At 39.8% G+C, this 20138-nt stretch overlaps 1 protein-coding gene across 4 annotated transcripts in view; it reads left to right on the top strand.

Moving 5' to 3' along the window:
* Window positions 1-20138, top strand: part of dync1i1a (dynein cytoplasmic 1 intermediate chain 1a) — a 113284-nt gene that overhangs the window by 56595 nt on the left and 36551 nt on the right. For all 4 annotated transcript variants that reach the window (XM_067426589.1, XM_067426592.1, XM_067426590.1 and 1 more), the window contains 4 exons: window positions 1842-1934; window positions 5331-5493; window positions 6678-6777; window positions 6946-7071. In XM_067426589.1, coding sequence (XP_067282690.1) covers window positions 1842-1934; window positions 5331-5493; window positions 6678-6777; window positions 6946-7071 — 482 coding nt within the window. The remainder of the gene's footprint in view (window positions 1-1841; window positions 1935-5330; window positions 5494-6677; window positions 6778-6945; window positions 7072-20138) is intronic.

The raw sequence follows: 20138 nt of genomic DNA, 5'->3' as shown, positions 1-20138 counted from the left end.
GCCGTCGTCATTATGGCCCCGCCCACTGACTCTATACACGATGTGATTGGCCTGGCAAGAGTTAGGCGATTACAGCTCAGAAGGGTATTGAGAGTTGCTAGACGACACTCGTGAGCAGATTAGATTTGCTGCCGCTAGGGTGCGTCTAGATTTCTAGGCTACTGTATTTATGCCCTAATGCTACAGCATGCATAGCTAATTTTTTATTTATTTATTAAAGTATTTTCAGAAATACAGTAAAAATAGTAATATTTTGAAATACTGTTGTCATTTAAAGTAGCTGTTGTAATACATTTTAAAAATATAATTTATTTCTGTGGTCAGATTTGAATTTTCAGCATCATTACTCCAGCCTTCAGTGTCACGTGATCTTTCAGAAATCATTCTGGTTTGCTACAAAAAACATTTCCCAATATTATCAGTGTTGCAAAACGTTTTTTCAAGATTTTCTAATACAATGTTTAAAAGAACAGCATTTATTTAAAATAGATATTTTATATCAGTCAGAACCCATTGGGTAAATATATAAATATATATAGCGGGAACAAACACTTTGTTTAGGGTCCAATTCTCACTATTGACCAGTTGCTTATTAGCATGCATATTACTAGGATAATGGCTGTTTATTAGTACCTATAAAGCAATAGTACTTATGCCTTATTCTGCATGACCATATTCTACATCCCTCAATACACCCCAATACTCAAATTTAACAAATGCAATAATAATTAGGAGTTTATTGAGGCAAAAGTTAATAGTTAATAGAATTGGACCCTAATCTAAAGTGTGACCAAAAACATTATTGTTTGAGATTAAACACCAATAAATAAACAAAGGCAGCAAATCTGTCATACTACAGCATAATGCACAACAATGTTAGCGCCTGCATTCTTGTAAAGCTTGAATCATCGTTGACGCGCCTCCAGGCCCTTGACTCCTCCCTGACTGGTGTGAACACAAATACACTGGTGTTGAGAGTCAGCAGCAACGCGTCTGGCATGATGGGATCACTTCCTCCGGCAGACTGGGCACCCACTGTCAGCCCGACCCCGGATAATTAACCTCTGCCACTGGGGTTCAACAAGAAAACAATCCCACAGAGCTCTGTGTGTATGCTAGCGTGACTGTGTGTGTGCCCCATCTACAGGTGCCTCTGAGGGTGTTAAGCGTCATCCTTCTCGCCATCTGTAGGCGCGGGGCAAGGTTAGGAACACATGCCCAGATCTTCAGGGCCGAGGAGGGGTACGAACGGCGTAGCAGGTGGCTGAGAGCGCGTAGCACTAGGCTGGGGTCTTTGACTGGGGTGACTAGGTTAATTAAGGGGTGAGACTTCAGGGCCTGGGGAGCCCAGGGGCAGGCGGTCGGGGGGTTTTGGGAGGTTGATCGAGTGCAGAAAGAGGCCACGCCACTCACCAGCTCCGCTTCCTGTGGGGTATCTGTGCCTCTCTTCAACAGCAGACCTCAGGATTCATAAACCTACACAAACGCACACACACGTGTGGCGCACATGCTCTTAGGGACCTGAGGGAAGTTTCTTTTTAACTGAATGTTGTTTCTCTGGAGCTCACGGTTGTGAAAAAGCAGCTGTGCAAATCCCTATCAAATCCAAAAAACAACAGGCCATGTTGATCCAAAAAAAAAAAAACGTTGAGTTGAGCGCATCTGATTAGTAAAGAGTCGGATTGTGAGTGGAAGTCTATCACTCAGAGAGTCCATATATCAGACACAGAAGATCTGTAAGCTATTATTATGGGTCTCGCGGTGGGTCACAGGGAGGCTGTGGAGCTTTGGCAGGTGTCATAGAACAGAAACTCAATGTGACCTTTTGTGTGTCTTTTCAGAAGATGAAGAGGAGGATGAAGAGGTCACAGAACCCAAAGCTGGCCCAGAAACTGACCTGCAGGAGGAGGAAGAAAGCAAGGAAACAAAAGAAGGTAAGAGTGGGTCTGAGTGCATCTGCTAACCGTGCTTTCACACTTGATTCAAATGCCTGGTCCAAACACGAGTTCGAGTGTTCCCTTTCCCTCTGCCCCAGCTAGACTGAGTTCATATTATGGGTCCGAACCATGATGCTTTTTCATCATCAAATCAGCCGCTGTTTACCCCTTTTGCATTGCTAACCACACTTTTATATTTTTGTTTTTGAACCTTTGGTTTTATTTTTAAAGCATCAGCACACATTGACACAATTCATGTTAAACTATTACAAATATTATATTATATTATATTTTTTCTTGTTTAAATATTATTTGCTTTTATTCCCTAATGCATTTTATATTTTATTATATTTTTTATTATTTATATTTTATTTGCTTTTATGCCCTAACGCAACAACATGACATAACTAATGGATTACTATGTTATATAATATAAAAACATTTTGATGGCTCTACTTTATTTAAAGCTGACACGAATGTTAGAACTAACGAGCCATAACTTAAGAAAATAACCGTCATTTTAACCCGTCTGTTAAAAAATGACACTGTAAACATCAGTAACAGCTTTAATTTGTTTTTAACTTGGCAAATAACCAAGTTAAAGGTTTTTTGAATGGTTTTGAACCTAGAGGTTCTTCGCCTCTACGTCGTGCATTAAAATCCTTTAATGCATGGCTAGCCGTGGATTATCCCTTACTTATATTATATTATATTATATTATATTATATTATATTATATTATATTATATTATATTATATTATAAAAACAATACTAAATTAAGCGTTTTTAGAACTTTTTTTTGTGTTAAGGTTAGTCTGTTGTAAAAACAATTGTACATTTAAAAAAGTGATAATAAATGTGTTTGGGAAGTTTAACAAAAGCCTGTGCTCTGTTAAAAAACGTGTTCCCTACACTCCACCTGGCCCAAATTTAGCACATTTGACTTCTGTATGTCGGATGTTACAAGGAACAACATCTGCTCAGTTCAGACTCAGTGAGAGAGACGTCTCTTTACACTAAAGCCTGACGTTCAGACGCATGTTCTGCACACATGTTCCATAAGTGCCAATAGAAAGCGTAACAGATTTGTAGATAAATTACCCAGACAGACTAAAATGACATTAAGTTTGGCTGTTCCACAAGGGCAATTCCTTCTGTGTTGGCATAGCTGGGATTTTATTGTCGCCTTCTTTTGATGTTTCAAAGGGAAATGCATCCTGTTAGCGGTTAATGAGCCATGGGTGGAGTGACATGACATTGAGGGGTTTATTAACATGACGTAGCGCCTCTAATAATTCGCCATGTGATTTACAGCTTATGCTGTTATGCAAGCCATACGATGTAAAACCTTCCGCCAGTGAAGTAATGTGTGTACCTTACAATTACATTATGTGCGATTTAACTTATTTACAGTGATAAAAGATTCCCACAATGGTCATTTAAAGGTGCAGTGTGTAATATTTATGAGGATCTATTGACAGAAATGCACTATAATATGCATGACTGTTTTCAGTGGTGCATAAAGACCTTTCATAATGAACCGTAATGTTTTTATTGCCTTAGAATGAGTCATATCTATCTCCATTCACACCGCGGGTCCACTTACAGTGAAATAGCCATTTTGCACTGCCATGTTTCTACAGGAGCCCTAAAGAGACAAACTTCTCTACAGAGCACTACCTGCTCTCTGCTTTCTCAAATGACGGCATCTTTGTCCTGTGTCGGCCACCGTAGCTTCTCTGTGTGCTTCGAAAGGGAGGGGTGAATCCACAATTCGGTTGTAATTAACAACCTCACAACTAGATGCCGCTACATTTTACACAGTACACCTTTAAAGAAGACCTGTCATGCTTTTTTTTTACATTTTCAACTTCTTTATGTGTGTAATGCTGCTGTTTGAGCATGAAAAAGGTTTGCAAAGTTGCAAAGTCACTCCAGCAGGAGTCACTTATTCTCTATATCATGTTGTGAACTATGTTTCTGAATTCCCTGAAACGTTTCACTCCATTGTAGTCTTGAGTTTTCTTCCAGGAACGAACACGTCTAAATATATGCAAAAATATATGCATGGTCTGGTTGAGTTAGTTAGTACTGTGTACTCACCGTTATAGTATGGGGCCGGATATTTCCAAAACACGCTCAAAGCGGTTGACCAATCACAACACTGGTTCAGTTGACCAATCAGAGCACATTGTGCTTTTCAGAAGGCGGGGCTACATAGAGACAGGAACTAAACCGAGCGTTACTGACAGACTGGGAAGAGAGGAGCTCTTGGAGAATTTGTGAAAAAGAATGTGTTTTTGAACATTTAAGAATGAAAAACTTTTTTTAGTAGACCCAAAAACATAAATCAAGAGTTTGTAAAAGAGCATGACTGGTAAAAAACTGGTCGTCTTTAAAGCTATGAGTTTCACTACTGTACAAATCACCTTTGTCCCTACCTGTGCTGATTTTCCTAGTTGGTGTTTGGGCCTCCCACACGTCAAATTCCCAAAGTCACCAAACAGGATCAGCAGAGCGTGGAGTGGCCACTCGCGTGTGACCCGCAGCCGTATCAGATGGCATTCTCGCTGGCCGGGGGTTGGGCTTATCGGGTCGCGGCATTCTGGGTCAGGCCTGATCGAACTTTAATGTCACTAGACCCCAGCAAGTGGACTTCAAAGCGAGTGGAGAGTGCATTCTTTGTGCAAGTGTACAGGGTAAATAACTAGAGGGAGGCCGGACAGAGGCAGACTGTGAAAGCACACGAGGGCTTTGACTCCACGCTGACTTTGATCACGCTTTTGTCTTCCTTATGAGTCATCAAAAAAGGCACGCAAATCAAGTGGGCTCGGATCAAAGGAACGGGCCCCTAATAGTCTGGGAGAAAATGGAGAAACGCAATAACATCAAAAAAGGAGGAGAAAAACTGGGCGTGTTGTCATTATGGAAAGATGTACTAAGAGCGGTGTGTGTGTTTGCTAATGTATTTGCTTATTCATTTAGTTGTTTGTTTGTTGTTTTTTACGCCCATATCTCCCTTCTAATTGGCTTAACTACCTTCAAAGCCTGTTGGGAGTCAGGAAAAAGAATGCGGGCGAGTTTGTTTAGGTTCAGTTTTTTACAGTTACTGCTCATCATTATGCTGAACCGCCATGATTTTGTCTGTGGTTAGATCCGTTTGTTAGTGTTGTTGTATGTAAGTAGTAGGTATAAACACGTAGCCCATCGTTGTGGTCGTGACATGTGCTCTTGTGTGTTTGTGTATTAAAACATATGGCCTGTTCTGTGTTTATTTACTCGCCAGCTGTGTTTACGTCTTGATTTTGTTGTGTTTTGTCTCGTGTGTGTGTGTGTGTGTGTGTGTGTGTGTGTGTGTGTGTGTGTGTGTGTGTGTGTGTGTGTGTGTGTCAGGCCACCCGCGGGAGCTGACGGAGGAAGAGAAACAGCAGGTTCTGCACTCGGAGGAGTTCCTCATCTTCTTTGACCGCAGCATTCGTGTGATGGAGAGAGCTTTAGCTGAGGACTCCAACATCTTCTTCGACTACAGCGGACGTGACCTGGAGGATAAAGAGGGGTGAGGATGTGCTGCTGCGTGGTGACACAGAAACATGATTATTTATGTTTATTTTTTATAAACATAATTGCTTTATATTATATTATAGTTTTTTTTAATTAGTTTTATTATCTAAAAAATGGTTTAACAACAATCATAAATTATAAATGATTGCATTACTTATGTTATATAGTAATTTTATATTAAAACAAACTTGATTGTTATATATATATTTAAAATATTTCCGTTTATGTGAGATGGTGAACAACATTTACATCCAAATGAATCTTCACTAAATGGAAACAAAACCATTCAAAAACCATAAACTGCTGGACACATTCAGATTAGCATATTATGCAAATGTATATTTTTTTAAGCAATGGATGTGTAGGATGCTCCAGTGTTTCATATTCTGTCATCAAAACCTATTGGAAATTTGGAATTATCACATTTAGTGTATTTTCAACAGCAAAAATTAGGTAAGATTATTGTTAGTCTGTAGTATTTATAATTAGGATAATATGAAAACAATAGAAGTCCCCAATGAGCTAAAGTGTGTGTGTGTGTGTGTGTGTGTGTGTGTGTGTGTGTGTGTGTGTGTGTGTGTGTGTGTGTGTGTGTGTGTGTGTGTGTGTGTGTGTGTGTGTGTGTGTGTGTGTGTATGCATTGTTCTTCAAAGAAATTCTTGCATAATGATGTAATCTATTAACAAGCTCTCATTTTGGTCCTTTCTATGGGTAAACACACATTTTTATGAACTTTTTTGTCTTATTTTACATTTATATATTGTTTTATATAAATAGACAAAACAATTATATATATATATATATATATATATATAATATATATATAATATATATATATATATATAACATTTTTTAATCTTATTTTTATATTTATATTTAAAAAAAGAACTACAATTAAACTATAATTACTGCTTATTAATAGTTAGTAATGTAGTTGTTAAGTTTAGGTATTGGGTAGGATTAAGGGATGTATAATATGATTGTGCAGAATAAGGCATTAATATGTGCTTTATAAGTACTAATAAACAGCCAATACCCTAGTACTATGCATGCTCACAAGCAACTAGTTAATAGTGAGAATTGGACCCTAAACTAAAGTGTTACCATATATATATATGAAATGGTTTATGTGTGTATTAAAAGTCCAGAGCTCACGTTCTGAGTTTCTCCCCCTCTCAGAGATCTGCAGGGCGGCTCCAGTCTCTCTCTCAATCGTCTGTTCTATGATGAGCACTGGTCAAAGCATCGGGTCATCACCTGTCTGGACTGGTCCCCTCAGGTAGACTGACCTCCCTCTCTGACCTCTCCCTCTATGTCAACACCTGTTCATTTAAAAGGGAGAATCTTCCCTTGCTATGTCTCTCAGTCAGCTTTATCATTCTCATCTCTCTCTCTCACATCTTTCTCTTGCCCTCACTATCTTCTCATCATATTTCCATATTTCCAGTACCCTGAGCTCTTGGTGGCCTCCTACAACAACAATGAAGACGCTCCTCATGAGCCAGACGGTGTTGCTTTGGTGTGGAATATGAAATTCAAGAAGACCACACCAGAGTACATCTACCACTGCCAGGTGAAAACCCTCAACACAGCACGACTGTACACCCTTACCCTCCAAATGTCACGTCACGCATAATATTAAAGAGTGAAACTTGTGCAGGAAAGTGTTAAAGGGATAGTTCAACTAAAAATTAAAAGTATGTGATGATTTACTCATGTCATGTCGTTCCAAATCAGTATGACTTTCTTTCTTCTGCAGAACTGATCTCAAAATAAGATATTTGGAAGAATGTTGGTAACCAAACAGTTTACATTGGTAAAATATCTTGATTATGTCAGAACAAAATCATAAAGGTTTGGAACTATGAGGGTGACATTTTTTTGGGTGAACTATGCCTTTAAGTCTTAGGCAAAAAAAAAAAAACAGCATGCTATTACCATACCATCTGTACTGTTTTTTAACATTACTCAGCACAAATATTGTTAGGCAATTGTCAGGGTTAGAGTGGCTGTAGTGAGCGTACGACATTGAAGGATAAACAGAAGGTCTTTATTACACAGTCTAAGTAAGAACACAGGAGAACCACTGAGAAACACAACCACTTAAACGCAAACGATACTGGACAAAGAACTGAATGAGCTGAAGGCTTATATATACACTAGGAAGTAATCAAGGGAAAACAGAAAAGGTGCGGTACTAACTAGATGGACACTTTAGTATCCCATGAGGCCAGATGAGGGCATTTATGAATTGCAGTGAAGCGACGCAACTGAAACTGGTAGGTCACGTGATAATGACAACATGGAGAAAGTAGTACGTCCAGATTACATTCATACTATATATGTACTTTTTAGTGATTGTGAAGTAATTACTTATTCAAAATAAGTACCTACTCAAGAGAGCATGTGATTTTGGACACAACCCAGAACAGGGAAAACATAACCAAAACACAATGAAACTAAACAGCCTAAACATAATGTTATTTATTTATTTTGGTTTTTGGACCCATACGAGCATCTGCCAGTAGGGGCTGACAGGGCAGTGCTAACTATTAAAACAGAGACCCTTTGGAATGTCCTCATGCATTTTCAGGATGTGCAATATGCACTGTAAAATAAAGTGACACCCTTTCATTTTGTAAATTAATTACGTAACACTGTTGTTACTTGTAACTAGTTACTCCACTGATTGCATCCTATTTAAAAAATATTGTAGGGAGCATGTAGTGCATAGCCTACTGTGCAGTAAGCAGCTCACTAGTGTAGTATTCTAAGAACTTCACAATATATTTATACCAAAACGACCTAATTGGAAAGCCATGATAAAGGAAGTGGTAGCTTCAATAAAAGTGAGGTCTAATGGAGCGTACCACTTCAGATGACGACATGGGTTTAAATGAGTGTAAGGTGATATTTAATTAAAGGTGCACGCTGGCCTTGGAGTACCGCAGCGGAACAGATCACCTTATTACGGTGTGTGTCCGCTTGGGTCAGGCCAAAAAAATCCTGAGGTTTGTGTGTAAAACATATCTGGTGTCGGTTTTGACGCTAATTATAAAAGACTCTGGGTTGGGAGTCTTTTCAGGGAGACGACCAAGTAAGCAAGTCTGGGAGGCGACAGCCTGGTGCGAGGGAGAGATATTAGAGAGACATTTCTGTAATAAAAAGATGTGGCTTACCACTTCCTAATCCTACCAGCCGCATATGTTTGCCCACCCACATGGACTGCTCGTGCATGTGCTGCTTTTCCAATGCCCAGCACCTCTCACATGCACATAGACGGATGCTCGTTTACTCACACGGTTACAGCCGAAGCAGACTCACACATGCCACATTGACACATGTTCATAAACAGCAGACTTTTCATATATACATATATATATATATACATACATATATATATTTCTCATTGGAAAATTATGTTGGGTAAGCTACTATTGCAAGCTACTCATAGCATCTTCAACAGTGTAATTTGATTACTATACTAATTACTCTTTCTGAGAAAAGTATTGGATTACTTGTTACTAATTACTTTCTAAATCCCATATCAACCTCGACTAGTTAAAGAATATAAGGATAAGCACTTTTAAATCTTTTAAATAAACAATATAAAATTGTCATAAATTCTTCTTGAACTGATCAAGAATGTTTGAAATACATTTTTATGTAAAATCCACTATTGTTCTATAGAGAATTTAATGCAATTATGTCAGAAGTAACTGTAATTAAATGACAGCAAAATCAAGAGTAATCCCTTACTTTTTTCCAGGGAAAAGATGGGACGTATAGTATATATAAAATATGAGATGAATAACACACATTGGCATTTCACAGCTTTCCTTCAGTGTGGCTTGAGGTTCGAGCATCCCTTTTTCATCATGAGGAGAGAAATGGAGAGAGAAGCACAGGATCTCCAAACATTTTGCCGTTGGCTGAGGATGAAAGAGGTTGGGCCAATTTGCCGAGATATTGTTTTTCGCTCTGGGCTCTGTTCTAAACGGCGGTGCTCCCCTCTCTCTAGACCGGGAATCTGATGGCTCTTAATGTGCGAGCATGTTCTGCCGCTTAACCTCTCCAAACCGCACTGATCTTATTCCCTCTGAGGTACACGCATGCAAGAGCCGTATACTCATCCCCCACACGCTCCTCTCCTCTCTTCTTCTCCCCTCCTATTCTCCCTTTGCGGCTTCCCTCACTTTTGGCAGGCCGTACGGCGGAGTTCAGCAGTTTTGCAGTCGTTTTTCCAGATTTACCCACAGCCGCAACTTTCATGTGCTGGATACTTCAGAAACCCCCCCTCCAGCACCGCTGTCTCCCACTTTTCCCTCAGTTTCTCTTTTTGCTGTTCCAGCTTTACCTCTTTTTGCCACATCCCTCCCTCCATCTCTCTCTCCTTATACTACTTCTCACACTCTAGCTGTGTTCCAAAACCTAGTGAGATGCCTTGTGTCCTACTTAGGCAGCATCCTAATCGTCACAGATTCTCATAAGTGAACATAAATCATAGGCAAGAGCACCATCACATACATGGGAGGCAGTTATTTTGATGTTCCACTGTTCACACTTTTCTAACTATAAGTAGCTTTGCAATTACATGGCAACTAAATCTCATTAGTGTGTTATTAGTCTATGGTAGACTGTTAGGTTATAGTAGCCTGACAAGCCGGACCCACATCAGTATGTTTGGTCTGGAAACTCACCATTGACAGCACAGTCCGAGGGGCGGGATAAACGATTGTCTTTCATAACTCCCTCTGCACGCGATAGGATAGCGCTACAACCAACCAGAGCAACGAAGGTGAAGCAGAGCTTGTTGATAGATTAAACATTCGCCGTATCCGGTCAGCTAAACTCCGAACACATCTTCCCTTTTTAAAAATGACTTCAGTGCCGTTCTTTGTTCTTTTCTCAGAGAAAAGCTTAACTCCAAGTCTTCCAGAGTCGCGGTCAAAGCTGATTCGAAAGACCACCGTTCGCCAGTTTCTGTGTTTACTAGAAGCACGCAAACGCAACTCGGCCGTCATCATTATGATGATGCCCCGCCCACCGACTCTATACACGATGTGATTGGCCCGACCAGAGTTTGGCGATTACAGCTCAGAAGGGTATTGAGAGTTGCTAGACGACACTCGCAGATTAAATTGGCTGCCACTAGGGTGCGTCTAGATTTCTAGGCTAAGGTTATAGGGTTCTAGTTAGTAGAATCAGTTGACACATGCTTGCAAAGTTACTTGTTTGTTGGGGAGCATCAAAATAAAGTGTTAGCAGATATTTTTCACAGTCTACTAATACTCTAATGACTGCTAATTGACATGTAGTTATAAAGTTACTAACAGTTAGTAGAATGTCTAAAGTGGGCAATCAAAATAAAGTGTTAGCTTATTCAATGGCGTTTGCCTTTAGCAAACAAAGTGATTAGTTAATGTGCATAAAAATGCAGATATTAGTTAAAGCTACACTGTGTGATATTTTCCCCCATCTAGCGGTGAAAAGGTATATGACCAGCCAAGGAATATTAGTTTCTGTTCCTCTCAATTCCGATTTCGTTTGAACTCCTACGGTGGCCGATTTAGTCCAAGATTAACATGGCAATCCCCCTCTTCACATTCAACACGGTGCCATCGAGTCTTAAAACGCAAAAGGCGAAGCTTGAATTTACGGGTATGTCCCTCTTTGGCTAATGTACTTTCAAGATGGAGGGGCAACATGGCGACCGGCATTCGAACCCCTCACCCGTATGTATTTTCAATGGCATATTATAAACTTACGAGAATACTTTATTACTTGAAAGAAGTAAATATACATTAATGAGCACATATATTTTTTGAAAGAACTAAGTGTTTTAGCTAAGAATGAACTAAAAAAGTTACACAGTGTAGCTTAAAAATACTGTGGATTTTTTATTTTCAGAATTACTTTTTATTTGCATTGCATTATTTATCAGTATTTATAGCTAGGCTACTGAATAATATATGTGTATTTTTAAACAGCATCCACCATTTTAATACAGCTCTACCATGGACACATACAATAGTCTATGAATATGGATTGAATGGGTATCTAGGTATCATAATTGAGTTGCACTGTCGTTTAAAAGTAAGATGTTTCTTTTTTTTTGAAAGAATTTCCTTACCAAAACTCCGTTAATTTGATTAAATAATAATAAATAATATATTTTAAAATATAAAAGGTCCCTTCACCCTGAAGCGCGTATGTAAATCAGTCCAATAGAGAGACGGAACGTCATAGACGGGTGACGTCATAGACCCGGAAACTATAAATCATCCCGGTAAACACACGCCCCCAGCTTTCCGTGGTCTCTTTAGCAAGCGCTGTGTGTGTAACATTGTCTTTGTCATATCTGTGTTTGTGTCTGAGTTCAGACTTTTTTGTTTTCATATTAGTTTGCAACCCTTACTGACACACTAAGAGAGACACGCTATGGCGAGCGAACAGCGTTACTAAAAGTGTGTTTCTCCCTAACGTTACTCTCGTTAGCTACATCTCGAGTGGGAATACACATTTGATGTGTCTTGTTTATTTAGGAGAACAGCAGCTCATTCAGCTCTCGAGCTCTCGTAACACATGCAACTGAAGTTACTCCACTGATTGCATAATATTTAAAAATATATATATTGTAGGGAGCATGTAGTGAAGTAAGCAGCCCACTGGTGTGGCCTAATATTCTAAGCAGTTTACAAAATATTTATACCAAAACGACCTAATTGGAAGGCCATGATAAAGGAATCGGTAGCTTTAATAAAAGGGAGGTCTAATGGAGCGTATCACTTCAGATGACGACATGGGTTTAAATGAGTGTACGGTGATATTTAATTAAAGGTGCACGCTGGCCTTGGAGTACCGCAGCGGAACAGAGCACTTTAGTAGGGACTCGGCCGGCGAGCTTTGTAGGCTTTGCCTCTAGAGTGCTGCGATCCCGCCGGGCGCTCTTTGAGGTAGCTTGTGTCGCGGGATTCGCAAAAAGAATAGATGTGTCAGACGGGTTAGACACGGACCAGCTCTGTCTCTGCCTTTTACCTGGCATGTCTCGCGCTGCTTCTGTGTTCGGGAGCCCGCGCTGCGGTTTCTTCCGCCCAGGGGGCGCGGCTTCGGTGCTACAGTTGTCCAGCTCTGAATAGGTGCATGTATTTAGCGTCTTTGCAGTGCTTGACGACTCTCCAATTCAAATACCTGCTAGTAGTGAGGAGCTCTTGGAGGTTCTGAGCAGAGCGGTGGTCAAATTATATCACAAAGAGAAAAAATAGAAAAATAGTCACCAGATCAGGATCATATATATATATATATATATATATATATATATATATATATATATATATATATAGTTGTCTGAGGTTAACTTATGACGTTCTCATGGTTTTTAATTTTAAAAACATCATAACTAATAAAAAAGTAGCCTATATTACGCTCATTTAAAAAGTAGCCTATATATACACTCGTTTTGGGTCTCCAAAACGCTCATCCTGCACACTGCGATTTTTATTTTTATTTTTTTTTATTTTTCAAAATCCTTTGCTAATGTTGCTTGTCAGACTGAACATGATCACCGCTGTAAGTCATGTCTAACTATAAGATCTCAGTTGTCATTAATGTCAGACTGTACGATAGTCAAGTCTGGAGTTTTATATCATCAATCAATGACGCATATTGGTGACAGTGAGCTGCATTACACGCGGGACTGAAATGGTGGATACAAAAAAATCTCTAACTCTTGTTTTGGTCATATTTTGTCTTGAAATAGATATTTGACGGTCGTTGAAGAAGTCACACTGCAGGATTGTGCGCCAAATCTTCTGATATAAAGACATAAAATTTGATCGCAGTGGTAATTAATCGGCTGCCGGGGATCAGAGGAATCTTTTAAGATTTGATACATTTTAGACCAAATCGTGGGCAAAATCGCACAGTCTGCGATCCGCCCACGGCTAGGATTGGATAAGATTTGCATATTTAATGAGCTTCTGCTCCTGTGGGAGGGATAGTTTTGAAAGCGTCTGGAATAATTCTCTGACAGGGCTTAGTCTCAAAACGTTTACAAACAAACACAATGATTTCTCTCATAAATGTATTTCTTTTACTTGGCCCTCCTGATCTGTGGATATAAGCGCAGACCATACACACATGCTCTTGAACACAACGGAGATCAAGAAATGAATGTAACTTCACAATTTAAGATTCACCGGCCAGCCGACAGGCTTATGTTTTGGTAGCTCGCCTGGAAAACACATATCCACGGGCCCAGGACGTTGGGCTCTGCGAGCCCTGGGAATGAACCAACAAATAAGGGATTCTCCAGCCTGTGACAGCATGCTGGTATGCTCTGTTAGACACATCACATACACACAAGCAGTACAATCTATAAGGATGCAATACTAATACCTATAAAAAACATGTTTTACTCACATAAGTGTGCTGCACCCTTCCTGTCGTATCCAATAGCCTATAGAAGGCACAGCATTGTGTTTTAATCTCAATATGTCTGCAAATCCAGTGTCCACCTGTGTCTTGTTTACAAACGAGTCAGTGGGCGGGGCTACAGAAGCAGCGTACACACCCTTTTAATAAGTAATTGATTAGAGAGCCTCATTTTCTGGGCCTGGTGTCTACATTCCCTGACAAAAGTCTTGTCGCTTGTGTACAAATTGACCTAAAGTGCCGCTGAAATATATTTCTAATCAAGATTTTTTTTACAAGAAATGGCTCCTTTTAATCCCACCAGCTTTTGTGATAATGTTTCAGTGAAAAACTAAACTTTCAAAAAGTATTCTAATATTCACAGCTTGGTAAAGCCCATTGAGTCAATTTTTGCAAAGACATAAGTGTTGTCACCTTGTCATATGAGCTTCACCTGTGACTAATAATGGAACAATTAGGTCTCAAGTGTGTATAAAAAGAACCCCAGTACACTAGACCTTCACATCAACTGCAACTAGACCTCTGCAAACATGCCTAAAATTCGCCCTGAGACTAAAGTTTAGATTATCAAGAGGCTGAAGACCAGATCCACTGCTGATGTGGCAGACACCTTCAATGTGTCTCAGCTTCAAGTACAGAGGATTAAAAAAAAGATTTGAAGAGACTGGAGACGTTTTTGACAAGCCCAGGTCAGGCAGACCCTGCAAGACAACTGCTTGAGGGGACCGTTTGTTGGCTCGAAAATCCAAGGCCAGCCCATTTTCCACTGCAGCAGAGCTCTACGAGACCTGGTCACCTGAAGTCCCTGTGTCAACCAAAACAGTTTGTCGGATTCTGTCTCGAAATGGCCTCCATGGTCGAATCAGTGCCCAGAAGCCAGCACTAAACAAAAGACAATTGAAAAACCGTGTGGCATTTGCCAAGGCCCACAGCCTGCTAAAAGGATGGACGCTGGAAAAGTGGCAGAAGGTGGATTTTTCAGATGAATCTTCTGTTGAATTACACCACAGTCGCCGCAAATATTGCAGGAGACCTACTGGTGCCCGAATGGATCCGAGATTGACCCAGAAAACAGTGAAGTTTGGTGGCGGAAAAATCATGGTCTGGGGTTACATCCTGTATGGGGGTGTGTGAGAGATCTGCAGGGTGGAAGGCAACATCAATAGTCTAAAATACCAAGAAATCTTAGCTACCTCTTATATTCCCAACCATAAAAGAGGCCAAATTCTGCAGCTGGACGGTGCTCCATCGCATACTTCCATCTCCACATCAAAGTCCCTCAAGGCGAAGAAGATCAAGATGCTCCAGGATTGGCCAGCCCAGTCACCAGACATGAACATCATTGAGCATATGTGGGGTAGGATGAAAGAGGACGCATGGAAGACGAAACCAAAGAATATTGATGAACTCTTGGAGGCATGCAAGACTGCTTTCTTAGCTATTCCTGATGACTTCATCAATAAATTGTATGAATCCTTGCCAAACCACATGGATGCAGTCCTTCAAGCTCATGGAAGTCATACAAGATATTAAATTTGGATCTCACAGCACCACAACTTAATTTGCTGACATATTTTTGTATTTGCAGTAAATTTGTTCAATTTCTGTATAGGCGACAAAACTTTTGTCTTGCCAAAATTTGACCTTTCTGTCTTGATTAAATTATAAATATTTTTTCTGTGAAAATTATTTATTTCAGTGCATTAAACATCATTTGGGAGGGTTTTAGCTTTTCATATGAGCTATTTCTAACACCAATGAATTAATTAAAAGTCAGGTTAATATCAGGTATTTCTAGAAAATAGATAAGCGACAAGACTTTTGTCAGGGACTGTATAAAAGCTTTTCTTTTACTAACAAGGAAGTGTTCTACTCTGAAACCTCCAGGATATTCTTATATCACCATGACCTTTTATATGTCAAAAGCTCAAGGGAAAGTTGATTTCTGAATTCATCACCCCTTTAAAGTAAGCTTAGGAGTGCTTACTGTCTGCCAGTGCTCTGCTCAGTCTCCATCGGGCTTGCCCATGATGATGGCAGCCCATGTCTTCACTGAGTCTTTCCCCACACTTCAGCAGGGACGTGCACAGGGGGGTTGCTCAGGTTGCCCAGGCAACTGCCCATATGCCCTTCTCGACTCACGTTGCCCTTCCGAGGTGGAAAAAAATAAATAAAAAAATCGTACAATGGATGCAGAATTTCATGTAGGCCTAGATACAAAAAAAAAAAAAAAATCGCAAAGCCTCGTTCACTTCCATATTCGGGTACCCGTCCGAAAGTGAAAGTCAAGCAATTGCTTGGGGCACCGAGCTGGCCTGGGGCCTCAAGACAGCGACAGGTTAAGAATAAAATGCAACGACAAACTGCTTGAGCGCCCCTTTGATAGTCAATGCAGTAAAGTGCATTGACACTGTTATCGGAATCCCCCTCAAGGGGGCCCTCTCAGTCGTCGCTGACAACAGCCACCCAACCACGCAATCTCTGCTGCGGGCAAAATACAAAACCTCATCGGCGATCATGAAGCGGAATTATGCTTTAGGAAGCCAGAAAAGAAAAAAGAGAAAAAACAAGATAGTGGTAAGTGATAAATTACACTATATAAAATAGCTTTATTTGTACAAAAATGGTGTAATTTTGCAGCAGGTAGGCTAGCAAAAATATGTTTATGTTAGCTAACGTTACTTGCCTGGCAAATGCTGCTTGTAACGAACAGTTAGTGCAACTTTTTTTTTTTTTCTCGAACGGATGGAATATGGTTACTTACTGTAATATGTTTTTTTTTTAACGGGATAAGGAAGAAGCAGATCTGTTCCAGAATAACTGTTTATCGTATTTAATGACATAAAATTGCTATAGCTTTGTAATAGGTTTTGATGAAAGTGGCATAGCATGCGCATGCTATACTAACTATTTTTATGCTATGCATAAATAACCTGGAATAGTTAATATAGCATTAACTATTATTATAAACATTATTTAACCAGAAAGAGGCAGAGGAACATGATTTTTTTTCATAGCTTATCTTAATGTGCTAGTGTCGGGATATTTGGTAGTAACAGTTTATGCAAATATGATATTATTTTTATAAGTTACCAATGGATCTTGAACAGTTACTTTATTCGGTGTGGCAATTTTTACACTGTTGCATTTTGAAGTACAGTATCAGGACAACCCACATGTTTTACTGTTACAGTTTATTAACTATTTAACAGGTATTATAGTCATCTGTTGCAACTTCATAATAACCATCCAGATAATGTTTATAGACAGTTTACAAACCAACTAGTAACCCTTAACAAAGTGTTAGGAATATTTGGTCTGTCTATCTATGTAATTTTTATAGATGTTTTAAAAATGGTTTCTTAAAGTTTTACAAAAATCTTTTAATCATTACCCGTTTATCTGTAGAAAGTTAGCCATGTCCATTTTGCTTGGGGCCCCCAAAATCCTTCTAACCGCCTTGGCTGAGCCTGCATGAGCGGCACTAGAAGGAGATTGTCGCCGTTGTCGGGTGAGACTTAACGTTGTCGGAAAGGTATAACAAATGGACGATCATAAACTGTTGATGGCAGTTAAATTAATATTGTCTTTTTTTATTAGACTATTGATATTGACTGGTTTGAGTTCTTTATTGGTATAGGCAAGGGAAATGGCCTCAAACGCACCAAAATGCAGGAAATCACATCTACGAAATAAAAAAAATTCTTGGGGGAGAAACCCCCAGACCCCCCTGCAAAAAAATAGCCCCACCTATAATATTTTTCCTGAGCAGAACATAAATACCACTAGGGGGCATTGAAATAATAATGATAATGGCAATAACAATAATATGTAATTGGACAGATCATGAGGGGTGGGGGTGGGGATGGGTGGTTTCGGTTGGGGGGGGTTCCCTTGTTTAGGTCAGAGCAACTGCCCCTCAAAAATCCTGTGCACGTCCCTGCACTTCAGTATACAAAAGAAAACAATACTGTGGGTCTGTTGAGACATGGTTATGGTAAAGCCCCAAAGTAATTTAGAGCTGCATTAAAATATAATGTATATACATACAGTTATATAAATAAATCTAAGAGAATGTACTCGGCAGCAGGTTAGGCTGTCGCATACCTGCGCACTGTGACTTTCGAGCAGGCATGTTAGGCAATATACAGACGGGCATCCGGCTCCTATGGCGGCTTGGGTATTCTCGTTCCCATTGTGGTGACATTGTGGTGGTTGAAAGGACACGTTTCGGTTACAACTGTAACCTTAATTCCCTGAATAAACGGTTTCAGTGGCAGCAACATAAACAAATGTTACTGCGCATGCACTCTTTTGTGGCCCAACTTTTTCGGTGGCCGACAATAGCAAAATGCCGTGTTCTGTTCAGTAGCCTATATAAATGCGTGCGCGCTCGCCTTTTAATTATGCAATGCGTCAGATTAACACATTTCTTTGTTTCATAATATAAGATTCATGTTGGGAGACTTAAACTTGTAGATAAAGTACCCTATTTGAGATTGATTGTATGAATGCATCACAAATATCCCGTGCTCTATGCACTGCCATTAACAGAGGATAAAGCGAAAGTTTTACACGCCGTGATAAAGGCCTATTACATACCTAATTTAAATATTTAGCAGTAAACATAAATCCGATCAGTTATCCAAACGGCAACCACTTGACGTGATCAAATGTAAACGGGGTGTGTCCTGATCGACTGATGAACCGATCTGCTTGATCGGATCACGGCGATTGCATTTTAATGCAATGTGTAAACACAGCCAGAATAAGTTACCTCTACAGTAGATTGTTTCTAATAAGCAAATAAATAACAAGTAAATCACATTAGACATAGTCTAAATGAGATTAGACGTTGCTCTCACATGCAGTCAGATTGGATATTTAGTAAATATTCAAGGCTTTTTGGTGAGTCACACACGCTGTTATCTGCGCTGATATCATATGCTCTCTGCTTGATTTTTAATATTTGTATCATGTTATCCAAGAACAGTACGTCAAATGTGTTTCTACTGAGTAGTGCGCCATACTATCCCAGACCGATAAACAAACACAGACCGGAAGTTAACTTCGGGCCAGGCGCTACGTAACAGTAGCAACTCGTGTGCGTTCTATGAAACTGTCTATAGGGAACGAGACGCAGCGTCACCCTGCCATACTCCCCGCATGCCTGCTAGCTTCTTGCTTCATCCATATTCCAGAAGCCGGAGGCTTTTAGCTGTGTTTGCCAGGATGCTTTATAGTTCCCGGGTCTATAACAGCACCCGCCTATGACGTTCCTTCTCTATTGGACTGATTACATACGCACTTCACGGCACAATCACACTGAGGCGTTCCCTTAACAGGCAAGACGCAGCGTCTGGTTCCCTATTCAGGGAACTAAGGTTACAGTCTAACCAAAACGTTTTCCATTCAAATATTTTTCAAATGGATTTTTTTTTCTTCCTGTAATTTAAAAGCAGAATTTCCATCATTACAGACCTTCAGAAATCATTTCAATATGCTGATTTTGCTGCTTAAGAAACACTTTTTTTTAGTTGTGCTGCTTAATATTTTTGTGGTAACCATAATACATTTTTTTCAGAATTCCTTGATAAATTGTATTATTTAAAATAAAATGTTGTAATATTGTACGTCTTTACTGTCACTGATCAATATAATGCATCCTCTCTGAATAAAAAGTATCAATTTCTTCTTCTTTTTTTAAAATCACCCTTACCCAAACTTTTGAATGGTAATTAAAACTTCTGAAAATGGAAAACACGTTAAGAAAATGCTTTAAAATGCTGCCTAAGATAGCACACTAGCACACTTTTCAAACGGCTTCTGTCTCCTTTCTGTTTGTCTTTATCCTCTCCTCCTCCATTTCAGTTTCTCTGGCTTTGTATGGTTACAGAAGGCCACTCCTGTTCAGACAGTTGTGGAATATTTCTGAGGTGGTTTTGGTTTGTTTTGGGCTCTGTGTGGCGTGATCTTGGCTCACAGTCCTCTGCTGTTCTTTCGGGCCCATCATCACAGCAGGCCAGGCTCGCCAGTAACATCACATGACCTTCTATAGTGGGCTGCCTCTGGCCACATCAAGGGCACACCCCAAAAAACTGCTCACCGATACTGTCAGCCCTCATCTGCATTGCCAGTATTTTATTGATAGCATTTATATATTTTACCCGGATGACTCTGTATGAACCCCTGCTGAATGCCTGAGGC

This window comes from Pseudorasbora parva, chromosome 19 (genome assembly GCF_024679245.1).
Source record: "Pseudorasbora parva isolate DD20220531a chromosome 19, ASM2467924v1, whole genome shotgun sequence".
Taxonomy (NCBI): domain Eukaryota; kingdom Metazoa; phylum Chordata; class Actinopteri; order Cypriniformes; family Gobionidae; genus Pseudorasbora; species Pseudorasbora parva.
The sequence above is the reverse complement of the archived record's forward strand: the minus strand, read 5'-3'. Positions and strand labels throughout refer to the sequence as shown.